Source organism: Ursus maritimus (genome assembly GCF_017311325.1).
Source record: "Ursus maritimus isolate PB19 chromosome X unlocalized genomic scaffold, ASM1731132v1 scaffold_X1, whole genome shotgun sequence".
Classification (NCBI taxonomy): domain Eukaryota; kingdom Metazoa; phylum Chordata; class Mammalia; order Carnivora; family Ursidae; genus Ursus; species Ursus maritimus.
Genome location: NW_024423319.1, coordinates 74,097,420 through 74,112,400, shown reverse-complemented (window position 1 = coordinate 74,112,400; position 14,981 = coordinate 74,097,420). Strand labels below are relative to the sequence as shown.

General features: G+C 48.1%; 1 protein-coding gene across 1 annotated transcript; it reads left to right on the top strand.

Annotated features, from left to right (window-relative positions):
• Positions 1-1,908: 1,908 nt before the first annotated feature.
• On the top strand, positions 1,909-7,063 carry RPS4X (ribosomal protein S4 X-linked). Its single transcript, XM_008709723.2, has 7 exons — positions 1,909-1,977; positions 2,883-2,960; positions 3,479-3,659; positions 4,061-4,158; positions 5,456-5,627; positions 6,187-6,344; positions 6,892-7,063. The coding sequence occupies exons 1-7, from the start codon at positions 1,975-1,977 to the stop codon at positions 6,991-6,993; spliced, it is 792 nt and encodes a 263-aa protein (XP_008707945.1). The 5' UTR covers positions 1,909-1,974; the 3' UTR covers positions 6,994-7,063.
• Positions 7,064-14,981: the final 7,918 nt, after the last annotated feature.

The window sequence follows — 14,981 nt, the reverse complement described above, 5'->3', positions numbered from 1 at the left end:
GGCTGTGTGACCTTGATTGAGTAAGCTCTGCAGCTCTAGCCCCCATTTCTCCTGCCCTCCCTGGCTGGAAGCCCCATGGATATTCCTCACTCCCAAATCAACTTCCATCACTTCTGTTCGCTGTACCACTATCTCCCGAGTGACCTCAGACCAAAAACCTCACAACCCACCGCCCATTCATTGTCTCATCACCTTCACTCTCTCTAATCCTCACCTCCAATCAGTTGCCCCTCCTTTCCGATAATCATTTATAGCATGCTTTACTATGGGCCTTGTATGGACCTAGTTTTAGACAAAGAGGAATCCCTGCCCTCCTCGTTAGCACTGTCTGGTTGAGAGGAGCCAACCATTTTTTTTCCTCTCTCGCACCTCTGCAGACTGCTGAGGGGTAAAGTGGGGGGTCGAGACAGAGAAAGTGGGACCTCCTGAGTGATGAGCTTGACCCCACGGTGCGAGGAGCTTTGGCACAGGCTGGATACTCTCAGGGATAGTGTAGTAAGACTTGGTAGAATGAGTGGCATGTTGACTCAATGTATTCATTCATTCAACAAGTACTTACCAAGTGCTGGACACGGCGCCGAGCTCTCTGCTACGTGGCAAAGGGCCTGCCCAGATGAATTAGGGCAGTCTCTGTTACGGAGATGACGGAGCTGCTCACAGTCTAGTGGAGGACAGACAAGGACACTACTCTTTATACCCCGATGTGCTGAATTCTGTCATGGCGTTGGAACGAAGGGCTCTGAGGCAGAGGAATGTGGGATTGACCCTGCCTGAGGGGGCTGCGGGCTCACAGAGCCGGAAGGACTTGAGTTGTTACGCATCTCCAAGGCTGAGGAGTGGGCTTAGACGCCCAAAAAGGGGAGTGGCCTGTCCATAGCCAGTCCAAGCTGAGGAATCCTCAGGTCCACAGGCAGGGCGCTTGAAAGAGGCAGCTTTCTGAGAGCAGTAAATAGTTTGGAGTGGCTTAAGCTTTGAGATTTAGGATGGGGGAAGGGAGCAATGAGTGTCCAGGCGCAGTAGGCGGCAATTGACAGGCGGTGAGACCTGAGAGAACAGGCAGGAGGGCCAAGGGCAGTTTCAAAGTAGGAAAGTAGTGCGATTAGATCTAAGTTTTAGTGAGATAACCAGATGGTCTCTAATGTCTCCTCTCTTCCCTGAGACTTTACGCCAAGTGCCAAAAGTGTGGTCCAGGAAGTTAGGGGCAGGGTGCCAAGGTTCAAGCAAGGATCCTACCCTCCTGCCCCCTACATTCCACCCTCTCTGGGATCTGGGGGAGGCAAGAGAGAATAAAAATGTTGGATCTTCCTGGGGCGCCTGGGTGGCTCAGTCGGTTGAGCCTCTGACTGTTGATTTCTGCTCAGGTCATGATCTCAGGGTCATGGGATCGAGCCCCTCATTGGGCTCCGTGCTCAGCACGGAGTCCGCTTGGGATTCTCTCTCTCCTCTCTCTGCTTCTCCCCCTGCTTGCTCTCTCTCTCAAATAAATAAACATCTTTAAAAAGAAATGCTGGTTCTTCCCAACTTACAGTATGGGCAGTTTGGCTGACTCAAGAGAACTCGGAAAAAGGGACAGACAAAATATGTTTAAGAATTAATATTAAGTATCTATTAAAACATATTCTACTGATTATGCAATGTTGTGTACATGGGACTTTAAGTAGCCTCACTTTGCCCCGTCCTCGAAGGAAGGGACCATGTCTAGCTCACCTTGTATTTCCAGCGGCTAACACTGAATCACGCGCACCAGAGGCGCTTGGCAAATCGTGGTTGGGGCGGGGGCTGGGAACCAGAGGGAGCGGATTGCCCAAGCTTCGGCCCTACGACCTCCCACCAGCAGGTGGCAAGATAGAATCCCGGTGCTCTGGGAAAGGGCGGAACTGGGCGGAGCGTTTGAGGCTCCGGCGCGCGCAGCCTCCGACCCTCTTTTCTCGGGTACCGGAAGGAGGCGGTCCTCTTTTCGTGCCTAGCGCAGCCATGGTAAGGAGGGTTCTTCGCGAGCTCTCGGGACCCATCAGCTTCCATCCTCCCAGGGCTAGGGCTCCCCGGGGCTCCGGGGTTCCCGCAGGGGGTGGCCCGGCGGAGGCGAAGGCACTGCGGCCTGCGGGATGGCCCAGGCGGGCTCGAGGGCGAGGGCCAACGCCGGCCCTGGAGGAGGGGGGGGAGATCGGTGCCGCTGGCGGGAAGGCCTCGGTCTCTGGTCCGGCCACGCCCGACCACACATCCTGTGACCCTAAGAGGAACGGCTCTCTCCGGCTGGAGCTGCGCGGGTGGGCCGGGCGGGCAGATGATGGCCCCGGGGCGGGTAGGTGCCGGGTACGCTGGGCCGAGAAGCGGTTTTTTGTTTTTTTTTTTTTTTTGGCGCGGCCTGACTTGAAGTAGTGGGACCGGTAAGCATGTGTACACAGCGTTAAAATGCTTCCGCGTTTTAAAGTGAAAGCGGCTCTCAGCTTGCGGCCTTAGATTACGAGGGAGCAGCTCTTGGCACGTGGTTTTGCTGAGGGCAGGTGAATCTCCGCACTAGACACTTTGTAGCGAGGTGGTGAAGTTGGGAAAACTTTTACCATGTGATTGACTAACCAATAGCAGCACGGGTTGGGCTCTTGGCCATTTCGCCAGAACAGTTTCTTGGAAAAAACAGCTTCGGGAAGCGGACACGCTTCTAAGCGGTAACTTCGACAATACTTAGAACAGCCCTCAAAGATCGTGATTACTGATCTCTGTCCGGGGGCGGGAAGAGGGGGATTGTAGTCGATGGAGCCTATAGTATTGGCTAGATAACTGTATGCCTTTGCTTCTGTGCGTTTTGTCACGGCCCTGCACTTTTTAACGCTGTACACATTTTGCTGGAGAGGGAATAGTAACACCCTGAAATTCTCCTTCAGGCTCGTGGTCCCAAGAAGCATCTGAAGCGTGTAGCAGCTCCAAAGCATTGGATGCTGGATAAACTGACCGGTGTGTTTGTAAGTATCATATTGAGAGCATCTAGTACAAATTGTAAGTACCTTAAGGGACGCTTTCTTTTTTCCAGTTTTATGGCCAGTTAGTTGACATGTTTGGGGGACGTATTTTATACTCCTTTATGTACCAGGCATCCCCGATTCCCATATCCATAAGTTACTTGCAGACAGGACTATGGGAAGAGTGTTCTTGTCTTCCTCTCTTTTTGAAGGCCTTGTGCTACCTAGCTGCACCCCACCTCACTCTTAATAGCTCTGCCTCATTCCACAAACCATATAGTACACTTACATGGACTCCGAACTGAGATGTTCCTAATGGGCCTGGACCTCTGAAAGGGGAAAATGCTATAAAACTTTCCGGTCTGGAATAGTTTTGCAAGTTTTGAACACCTCTTGTTTACCCAAATTCAGGTGCTGATGGACAGTCTGGTGTCTAGTTAATGGTCTCAGGACGTGGGACGCGGGTTTGAGTGAATCCCAACATCAGTTTAAGCTCTTTTTTTTTTTTTAAATCATTACAGGCTCCTCGCCCATCTACTGGTCCCCATAAGCTGAGAGAATGTCTCCCTCTCATCATTTTCCTAAGGAACAGACTTAAGTATGCCCTAACAGGAGATGAAGTAAAGAAAATCTGTATGCAGCGTTTTATTAAGATTGATGGCAAGGTCCGAACTGATATCACCTACCCTGCTGGTTTTATGGGTAAGTGGTTAGTGGTGGGCACTTGGTGCGGGCTCCTTTTGGTTTTCTCTTCCTCTCCAAAATGGCAGTCGTATTGAATATTGGTAGGCTTTTTAATCAGTCACAGAAGGAAAGCGTGACTGACCTTCCCTTTCAGTTTCTTTACTAACCTAGCGTGGGGCTGTAAATACTCCAGAATCATTCCTCAAAACCGAATTTCAGTTCACCTTAAGTTTTACATGTTGTAAAACCAGGGTTTTGGAACATTAAAAGATTGGCTAGCTGTCATCATTAGTCTTGGGAATTCTTGTTGGTATTTGAAATGGGGAAGCATGGGGGGGGTTTTCTTCTAGTGGCATGGTTGTTACTCAGCATGGGGTAGTGGGGCTGTATAGTAACCTCAGTTACTGTTTTGATGTCAGATGTCATCAGCATTGACAAGACCGGGGAGAATTTCCGTCTGATCTACGACACCAAGGGTCGCTTTGCTGTTCATCGGATTACACCTGAGGAGGCCAAGGTGAGTGTTTCAAAAAGGCTGGGTCTCCATTCGGGAAAGTTACTTTTCTGAGTGAGAGCCTGGAGTGAGTATGTGGGCTGGTCCATTGCAGTGAGGTAGGTAGATTAAGATTACTTAACAATCCTATACCTGGAAATAGCCAGTTAACAGTTCGGTGGGGATCTGTTGTGTGTGCAGTTTTGTCACGTTATTAAAAGTCCCAATAGTGGCATCACAGTTTGTTGATGGATATCTTAACTGATCCCCTGTTGAAGTTAAAACCTTCAACAGATGGTCTTATTTTATGGCAGAAAAAAAATTGGTTTCACAGTGGTTTCCAGGTTGTCTTTTAGAGGCAAGGAGAGTGATTTCTAGGAACATTTATTAGTGCCTGAAGTATGGGTCCTTTAAGTATAAGGGACCAGAAAACCAATACTAGTCCAGTCTGATTGGCCCTTGGTCATGTCTCCCTCTGTGGGTCTAGCTTTACTCTGGGGGAAAGGAAGGGTGTTAGTGGAGGAGACTGGTCATCCTTGGGGCATTTGTTTGAGCTAGTTCCCCCCAAAAAAGATTACAGATATTGATTACTTAATCCAGTTTGTTGCAGTGGTTTTACACAAAAGTTTAAGGCCCCTTGAATTATTGGCTATAAATGAAGGTTAATTCAATTGGGTGATTCAGCTCCTAATTTCCTTAGCTGCCTTGTTATCAGCAGGCTGGAGGGCATGTCCAATGGCATCAAGGTGATTTGATTTACTTGGGGGAGGTCAGGGAGTGAAAGTCCAAGGTCGAAATGCTTTGTGTGAAATGTTTGTTGATGAGGGGAACTGGTAATACAGTTGCACTTTGTGAGACTAAACTCAGTTGTGTGATAGCCGCTAAGAGGCACTTGTTAGGGGGCCCATGCATGTAAGTTGGAAGAATTCAGGGGACCCGTGAGGCTGAAACAGCCTCGGGAAAGAAGGGTGATCAACCCATGCACGGAAGGAGTCCCCCTGTTGTGGGATGTGGAGGTCATAGAGCCTTTGATCCCTTGGACTTGAAAATGGGGGTGATGGAGTGTGGTACAAGGAAAAGCCCGAACAGGAAGACTGCCCTAGAGAGGGACAGCATAAGAGAAATTTATGGAGGGTAGGAAGTAAAGTCCTGGACACCGTTCTGTAGTTTGGGAAACCAGCGTTCCTGCGTAGGGCTATTGCCTTTAGCTGCTACTTGCGTTCTTAACACAGTGACTTGCGGTTTCGAAATTAGTGTTTTCATACATTCTGGAGTGTGGTGCATGTGAGCTAAACTAAATGTGGCTAACTTATGCTTCCAGTATAAGTTGTGCAAAGTCAGAAAGATCTTTGTGGGGACAAAAGGAATCCCTCATCTGGTGACTCATGATGCTCGCACCATCCGCTATCCTGACCCCCTCATCAAGGTGAATGACACCATTCAGATCGATCTGGAGACTGGGAAGATTACTGACTTCATCAAGTTCGATACTGGTAAGCAGCCTCAGTGCTACCTGGGCACTCTTAATTTTGTTTCTGGGCATTTTCTTTAAAGCCCAGGTATAAGAGCTGTTCTTTGCTCTTCTTCTCCCTCTCTCTCATGTAATCAAACATTAGGACTTGCACCATGCCCGGGTACAGGGTTTGGTTTTGTTTTGAGCCCTCTTAGGTGATTCCGATGCACATCTCATTAGCAACCGGAGCTACAGGTCTTTTGATGGAGGAAGGGGGCAGCTCATTTTAAGAAACGTGCAGGGAATGTGTAGAACTTGATGGTGTGTCATTGTGGCGTGGCTTTGGGGAAGTGTAAGGGGTTGGACAGGTTTCTCTTGGGTGGAGGGTAGAAACAAACACCCAGGTATAGTATAGTATGTTCACTTCCAGAGGCCCAAATGCTCAGAATACTCTGGATGGATTTTTCGGTGGGAGGGGCAGATCCTGAGAGAGCCCTGAAGGTTCTTGCTTGGCTAACCTAGCCATAGAAGTAAATTCAAATGGGGGAAATGACTTGTGTTTCAGGCCTGGCTCTGAGCAGATGATTCCTTCTCCCTAGGTAATCTGTGTATGGTGACTGGGGGTGCTAACCTGGGAAGAATTGGTGTGATCACCAATAGAGAGAGACACCCTGGTTCGTTTGATGTGGTTCACGTGAAGGATGCCAACGGCAACAGCTTTGCCACCCGGCTCTCCAACATTTTTGTAATCGGCAAAGTAAGTCTGGGTCCGTCCCCCGCCCCCCGGTCCAGGGAGATGGGTGGATGCAGATACGGCTAGGGGCTGGCTCTTCTGATGCTAGTGTATTGCGTCTTCTGGGGTCGGGCCCACACACAGCGGGGCCGGGGCAAACCTGGGCTTTGGCAGTGTCGCAGAATCCGCGGGGGGACCTGATCACCTTGCTTGGTGAGAATTGCCAGTGATGGAGTGAATATGCCTTATACTTAAGTTTTTCAGTTCATGCCTGTGGGGGGGCGGGGCAGTAGTCCGCCTTGGACGCTACTTGAATAGTTTTAAGTCGTTAACTACAAAGGGCATTACAGTTTACATCTAATATGTGGGCAGCAAGTGTAATAGGGTGACCCCGGCAGCCCGGGCAGTGGATATTTCTGCTAAACTGGCATCTAAATGTCCTAAGACTGCCTGGCTGTTGCTAAGCTCTCGGGCCTGTTTCTTTAAATGAGATGACAGATGTCACATGTCCCAAGCTGCCAGTGGGAGTTAGTGTGTGGTGGGTTGTAATGCTCCTTGTTTTCTCCTACAGGGCAACAAACCATGGATTTCTCTTCCCCGTGGAAAGGGTATCCGCCTCACCATTGCTGAAGAGAGAGATAAGAGACTGGCGGCCAAACAGAGCAGCGGGTAAAACGGTCCCTAGGTGACGTGGTTGGAAGTCTTCGTTACTTACTGAATTAAAGGTCTTACAGCACGCACGATACATTGTCTCTGTGGTGTTTGTTGTGGTTTGGGTTGGGGTCTTGTGTTCACTTACAGTTGCCTACGATTTGACTTAGAACATGCAGGGTAGATTGCCTCCTCGGGCAGGCTTAGGCATTCTGTGATGTAGGGTTTCCTTGCCCTTTTTTAGGCTGGACTCTTGGGGGCGGGGGGAAGGGCACACCGGGCTTGACAAAGAAGGAGCAGCAGCTAACCCAGGAGTGGAGAGAGCCAGGGGAGCCCAGAGTGTTGGCCAAGAACTCATCTGCCCTATTGACTCTTCATTTCAGGGGGAAAAAAAATCAGTGCTCCCCTTCCTCTGGTCTTCATTGCACTGGCTCATCTGTTTTTCCCATTCTTGCCCAGCTTGATCTCACCCAGGGTGGAAACCTCCAGCTGTGGACATGGTCATAAATGTATGGGCTCTTGGTGTTAGAAAGCTATGCACTTACTTGGACTTAGTCTAATGTCTCCAGCTGCCACTGCGGTCCTCACCTCCATTCTTTGGGGATTGCAAAACACTATCATGTAGAAAGGCAACTTGTTCCTGCTTCCTGGAATGTGTAGGGTCATGTCAGGCTTGCTCACCAATCTTTAAGATGAATTTTTAGGGAGGAGCAGAGGGAGAGAAAGAATCTCCAGCAGACTCCTGCCCAAGCATGGAGCCCAATACCTAGTTCATTCTCATGACCCTGAGATATGTCTTGTGCCAAACCTGGAGTTGGTTGCTCAACCAACTGAACCATCCAGGTGCCCCTTGCCCACCAATCTTTAAAGATCTATTTTAGAGGTGGGGCAGAGGAAGGAGAGAATTGGCCAGCAGAGTCCCTACTGAGCACAGAGCCCGCCCTGGGGCTCTATCCTGGGACCCAGAGATCGTGAACCTGAGCCAAAATCAAGAGGTTTAACCAGTGGAGCCACCCAGGTGCCCTGCCCACCAATCGTAATGATTGTTTCCCTTGCTCTCTTGTTCCTGTTCCCCTAGAAGATGTGTCTTCTGCTAAAAACAAAACAAACCACCTTTACCTCCTATAGCAGGGCTTATCAACCTTTAAGCTACTGGTGCAGGGAACCTGGGGTGGCTGTCCCGCATGCTGCGTGCTGTTAGCATCGCTGGCCTCCAACCACTAGATGTTAGCGCATGCCTTCCCGTTCTGCCAAGTTGTGATCCAAAATGACTCCGGACGTAGCCAGATCCTCTTGGGGAGTAAAACTGCCTTGTGTTAAGATCCACTATCCTTGGGGTGCCTGGGTGGCTCAGTTGGTTAAGCGTGTGTCTTCTCAGGTCGTGATCCCCGGGTCCTGGGATGGAGCCCCACATCCCCACATTGGGCTCCTTGCTCAGTGGGGAGCCTGCTTCTCCCTCTCCTACTCCCCCTTCTTGTGTTCCCTCTCTCGCAGTCTCTGTCAAATAAAATCTCTTAAAAAAAAAAAAGAACCACTATCGTACAGATCTGCTGTGTCTCACCATCACTTCTATTTAACATCTTGTTGCAGAGACCAAGCTTCCTAAAGGATCCCACCGTGACAGGTTTGACGGTCAAACACCGTTTCGGACACCTTTATCTGAGGCGTGATGAGCCTGGGGGGAGGGTCACTTTGCATGTTTAACTGGGCACGGGGAATGGTCCTCCTGGTGCCCAGGTCTGTGGCCCGACAGAGGGAGGCCTGCCGAACATCTGGCTGTGGCTTGCAGTGTCTCCAGCCCTGGCTGGATCCTGGGGCTGGAGTCGGGAGCCGCAGAACGCTGATTTGTCCACCGAGCACGGAGCAAACTAATCGCTCGGCTAAAGCCCAGGAGTCTCCCAAGCCGACACCGGGCTTCTCTGCCTTTCGCACTGCAGACCCAAAGCACGACTGGCTGGGGCTTGAGAGCAGTTGAACCTGGGGCCTCGAGACCTCAGCTTAAGCAGGAGAAAGGGCATTTCTGCAAGGACAGGGTTCAACTGAAACACGGCAGAGAGGGGTGTGCAAGTGGGCCTGCCAGACGTGTTGCTCCCTTGTGGTTCTCTTGTCAAGCGTGGAGCTCAGACAGGCGGTTCTGATGAGGAGCCAGGCCACAAGTAATCTTAAAAGTGCCCCTGGAAAAATAGGCCCGTGAGACAGCGAAAGGCCCAAGGGCAGGAGTCCCTCAGTACTGGTGGATTCTCTTGCTGCCCCCGCTGCCGCTGCTCGCCGCTGCTCGCCGCACTCGTGGCAGCCTCGGCTCAGCAGATGATGGGAATTATTTGAATTTTAGCTAAGGAACCAAAGCAAATGTGGGGGAATGGGAGGCCTCCCGGCTGGTTCTTTCCACACGTGCAGTGGTTTCCTAGCTGCCTCCCCAGCCAGCCATCTTGCACAATGGGGGAATTGGGGAGTTTGGCTGCCGTCTCCTCACAGCACCAGGATTTTTTAAACTTTTTTTTTATGCTTCTACATAGAAGTTTGCTTTTTGCAGGCTTTGAATTCCAGTGAATATGAGTTACCAGAGTTATAGTAGTTTCAGGTGTACAATATAGTGATTCAACAATTCCACACAGCGCCTGCTGCTTAGCACCCACTGTGCCCCTTAATCCCCATCGCCTATTTCCCCCATCCCCCCGCCCACCTCCCCTCTGCTCACCAGCAATTTGTTCTCTAGACTTAAGAGTCTGTTTCTTGGTTTGTCTCTCTTACTTTTTCCCTTTGCTCATTTGTTTTGTTTCTTAAATTCCACATATAAGTGAAATCATGGTATTTGTCTTTCTCTGACCGACTTGTTTCGCTTAGCATAATACACTCCAGCTCCATCCACGTCGTTGCAAAAGGCAAGAGTTCATTCTTTTTTATGGCTGGATAATATTCCATTGTATATGTATACCCCATCTTTATCCGTTCATCAATCGATGGACACTTGGGCTGCTGCCATATCTTGGCTATTGTAGATAACACTGCTATACACAGAGGGCTGCACGTAACCCTTTGAATTCGTGTTTTTGTATTTTGGGGGTAAAGACTCAGTAGTTCAATTGCTGGGTTGTAGAGTAGTTCTAGTTTTAATTTTTTGGGGAGCCTCCATACTGTTTGCAGAGTGACTGCACCAGTTCGCATTCCCACCCACAGTGCACGAGGGTTCCTTTTTCCCCACATCCTCGCCAACACCTGTTGTTTCCTGTGTTGTTGATTTCTCTGACAGGTGTGAGGTGATAGCGCATTGTAGTTTGATTTGCATTTCCGTGGTGGTGAGTGATGGTGAGTGATGATGAACGTCTTTTCATGTATCTGCTGGCCATCTGGATGTCTTTGGAGAAACGTCTGTTCGTGTCTTCTGCCCATTTTTTAATTGGATTATTTGTTTTTTGGGTGTTGAGTTGTATAAGTTCTTTATAGATTTTGGATACTAGCCCTTTATTGGATATGTCATTTGCAATTATCTCCTGTTCCATAGGTTGCTGATTGTTTCCGTCACTGTGCAGAAGTAAACAACCTTTTAAATGTGTTTTGTGTGGTTTTTTTTTTTTTTACTTGTTAAACTAACACAGGAATTTTTTTTTTCAACTAGCCCTAACGTGAGGAAGATTTCTATTCTAACAACCAGGTCATACAGGTGCACTTCGCCAAAGCAGCCTGTATATCATCAGACTTAGCTACGGGTTTCCAAATAAAATGGCATGTGTCTTTGTGGGGCTTTCTAAGGCTTCCCATTTGATTCATAAAATCTTAGATCTTGGGGCGCCTGGGTGGCACAGCGGTTGAGCGTCTGCCTTCTGCTCAGGGCGTGATCCCGGCGTTGTGGGATCGAGCCCCGCATCGGGCTCCTCCGCTGGGAGCCTGCTTCTTCCTCTCCCACTCCCCCTGCTTGTGTTCCCTCTCTCGCTGGCTGTCTCTATCTCTGTCAAATAAATAAATAAAATCTTTAAAAAAAAATCTTTGATCTGGAGGAAACCTTAGAGATCATTTCAACAGGGAGGCAGACAAATGATATTGAGATGAAACTGATGAAGCAAACAGACCTTTACTGGGTTTGGCTTACTTCCCTTGTGCCCTCAGTGGGCTGGGCCTCGTGCTTTAATCAGAGAGCAGCACAGCACAGCTTTGAGAACAAAAAGAATACAAATGGCTAGGACTGATGTAGTACTTTATAGTTTACAAGAGTCGTCTTGATTTTTTTTAAATATTTTATTTATTTATTTGAGAGAGAGAAAGATAGCAAGAGGGAGAGCACGAGTTGCGGGGGAGGCAGGCTCCCCGCTGAGCAGGGAGCCCGATGAGGGACTCCATCCCAGGATCTTGGTATCGTGACCTGAGCCGGAGGCAGCCGCTTAACCGACTGAGCCACCCAGTTATTCCCCAACAGTCTTCTTGATTTCTTGTTATCCAAATCCCATGTTCTTGCTGCTAAACCAGATGTTAACAGAAAGAATGATATCTCCCCACTGCCTCCTGTCCCATGCCAGTCAGTTCTATCCATAATCTTCCCCATCTCATGTCATGGCAAACTGTCTTACCAATTACTCAAGCCGAACACTTTGGACATGTCCTTAATTCCTTAATTCATCTCCTTTTCTCACACGCCACATGTAATTTTATTAGAAAATCCCATTGGTTCTACCTTCAAAATATATCCAGAATCATACTTGCTGATATTTAGAAATTATTGTTAATTTTTTGTGAGATAATCATGAAAACTTTTTCAGAGATACATACTGAAATATTAGTAGAAGAAATGACAAGCAATCTGGAATTTGCTTTAAAATAATCTAGTGAATGAGGAAGATCAACAAAACAAGATTGGCCATATACTAATAATGTTGAAGCCGGGCAATGGTTATATGGGATTCATTATACTAGTGGTCCTACTTCTGTATATGTTTGACATTTCTCATAATAAACTTATAAAGGAACAAATAAATAGTATGGTGTCTGCCCTCTCTGCCACCCCAAATGATACTGGACCATTTTTTAGAGATTTTATTTATTTACTTGTCAGAGAGGGAGAGAGAGTACAAGCAGGGGGAGTGGCAGAGAGAGAAGTAGGCTCCCCGCTGAGCAAGGAGCCCGATGCAGGACTCGATCCCAGGACCCTGGGATCAGGACCTGAGCCAAGGGCAGCCGCTTCACCGACTGAGCCACCCATGTGTCGCATTATTGGACCATTTTTTACCACCTGCATTGCTAGCCCCCTAGTCCGAGGCACCAACAATCTTGTGTAAGTTACAGATTATGGTATTAGCCCCCGACTGGTCTCTCACTTCCATCCTTGCCCTTCTACAGTCAACTCAGCAGCCAGACGGACCCTGTTTAAAGTGTGTAAGTCAGGGGGTGCCTGCCTGGCTGAGTCGGCAGAGCACGTGACTCTTGATCTAGGTGTCCTGAGTTCAAACTCCATGTTGGCTGGCCACAGAGATTACCTAAGTAAAAAAAAAAAAAAAAAAAAAAAGTTTAGACAATAAGTTGTGTAAGTCAGTCGGGTCACTCCTCTGCTCACAGCCCCTGAATGGCTCCCATCTCACTCAGACTAAAAGCCACAGTCATCATAAGGCCCTACAAGGCACCCACAGTCTGGCCTCTCACCTCACCTCCTGCTACTCTCGCCCTGACTCAATCTGTTCCACCCACACTGCCCCCTGCTCTTTTGTGAACACAAGAGGTATTCTCCTCTCTCAGCACCTTTCACCAACTCCATTTTAATGTATGTAGTTTCTATTATGAACGTTTTCAAATATATAGAAAAGCCAGAAGAGTACTACGGTCATCACCCATATTATAGATAGCAGCTAGTTCAATAATTAACACTGTGCCATTTTTGCTTTATTTCTCTATGGAGATAGATATACACAGACACACACATATCCCTATTTTTCTGAACCCTTTGAAAGTGAGTCACAGACATCATGACCTTGGGTTCCTAGTGCCAAGAGATGGCAAGTGCCGGCTGTCAGGGGCTCCACCCAAGGGGTTAATTTCCATTTTACCTTGGGTATGAACTAGATAAGAGAGATGTTATCTTTTCAGGCAGGACTTTTCCACCCTGAATCAGGGGAATCCACTCATCTGCCCAGATTTTGGGGCTTAGAAAATTCCCCAAACCCAAAGATCAATCCTAAAGTTCAAAGAGAGAATGAAAAAGAAAAAGGTTTGATTTGCTCAGACAGGAGTTTGTGGGTCAATTTTCTCTACCATTTTGGCTGTGTTTTTTTTTTTTTTTATGGGAGAGAGAGCCCACACAAGCCTGGGGAGGGGCAGAGGGAGAGAGAGAGAGAGAATCTCCCGCAGACTTCCTGCTGAGCGTTGAGCCTGGGAGCCAGAGCCAGACGCAGGGCTCTGCACGGGGCTCGATCCCAGCACCCCAAGACCATGACCTGAGCCAAAATCAAGAGTCTGTTGCCCAACTGACTGAGTCACCCAAGTGGCCCTACCATTTTGGCTTTTGAGAATGTTGTACTGTTTATTTTTTTTTAGAGATTTTATTTATTTGAGAGAGAGAGTGAGAGAGCTCGAGAACAGGATGAGGGGCAGGGTGAGGGGCAGAGGGAGAGGGAGAAATAGACTCCCCAACGACCAGGGAGCCAATAGCAACAACAGCAACAACAGAAAGAAGAAACTTTCCAAGAGCCAACAGCTTTCCAGTTTTTTCCTGGGGTTTTCCTAAGGACATGCTCATGTGTTTTTCTTAGCTGCTATAGCAACTGTGAACACGTGTAGTCAGTGGTGTGCTGGTAAATGTGTAACAACCAACTCTAAAAAATGTGTACACCTACACGGTTTATGGTAAGTTTCACTGATACGAAGGATGTATAACGCAATCTACAAATAATAATGAAATAGGCAATACTCTTTATTGTGAATTCCATATAGCCAGTTGATTCTCACAGAATGCTTTCTTTGATTTTTGCCAAATTCTTATAGCCGTATCAATCTATGATTACAGTTACAATAGACCAAGAGATGTAGTTCTGATCAAAGTGTTGGTTGAGGGGCGCCTGAGTGCCTCAGCAGAGAGCCCGCTTCTCCCTCTCCCTCTGCCTGCCGCTTCGCCTACTCGCGCTCTCTCTCTGTCAAATAAATAAATAAAATCTTTTAAAAGAGTGTTGATTGATACTTGGGTCTGCATTAACAAAGGAGACAAAAGTGAAACAATAAAAACATTCCTAAGAACTTCCGTCATTTGTCAACGACGTGAGCAACTTCTTTGCTGAATCAGATAACAGTTTTCTTTTCTTTTTTTTTTTTTAAAGATTTTATTTATTTATTTGACAGAGAGAGACAGCCAGCGAGAGAGGGAACACAAGCAGGGGGAGTGGGAGAGGAAGAAGCAGGGTCCCAGCAGAGAAGCCTGATGGGGGGCTTGATCCCATAACGCTGGGATCATGCCTTGAGCCGAAGGCAGACGCTTAACGACTGCGCCACCCAGGCGCCCCTCTCCATATCTTTTTGACACTGTTTTCTTCCAGGAACTTTTTCCACTCTCCCATCCTTCAGGTCTCAACTGAGGTCTTGTTTCCTCAGGGAAACTTCTGGGAAGGTCAGGGGCCCTCAGTACTCCCTGTCTCTGTTCTTCCCGTCCTAGAATCTACCGCACTGTATTAAAATGGCCTATTTAGGGGTGCCTGGCGGGCTCAGTTGGTGGAGCACGTGACTCTTGATCTCAGGGTTGTGAGGTCAAGCCCCACATTCGGCATAGAGCTTACTTAAAAAAAAGTTGTCTATTTAATTGTCTGTCTCCATCAAGAGTCTGAGGTCCATAAGGCTAACCTTGCTCACCACCGTAATCCCCACTACGTAGCCCAGCTACTGGCGTGTTGTGGGTGGTGAACAAAATGAATGAATGAATGAGGAAGAGGCACATCCTGCAGTTTCCCCACAAACGCTCCCCTCCATCTGTCTTGTTTCCTCGCTGTTTCCCCGCGTACACCTTGTACTTCTTCACTTCAAAAAAAAAAAAAAGAAGCCGAA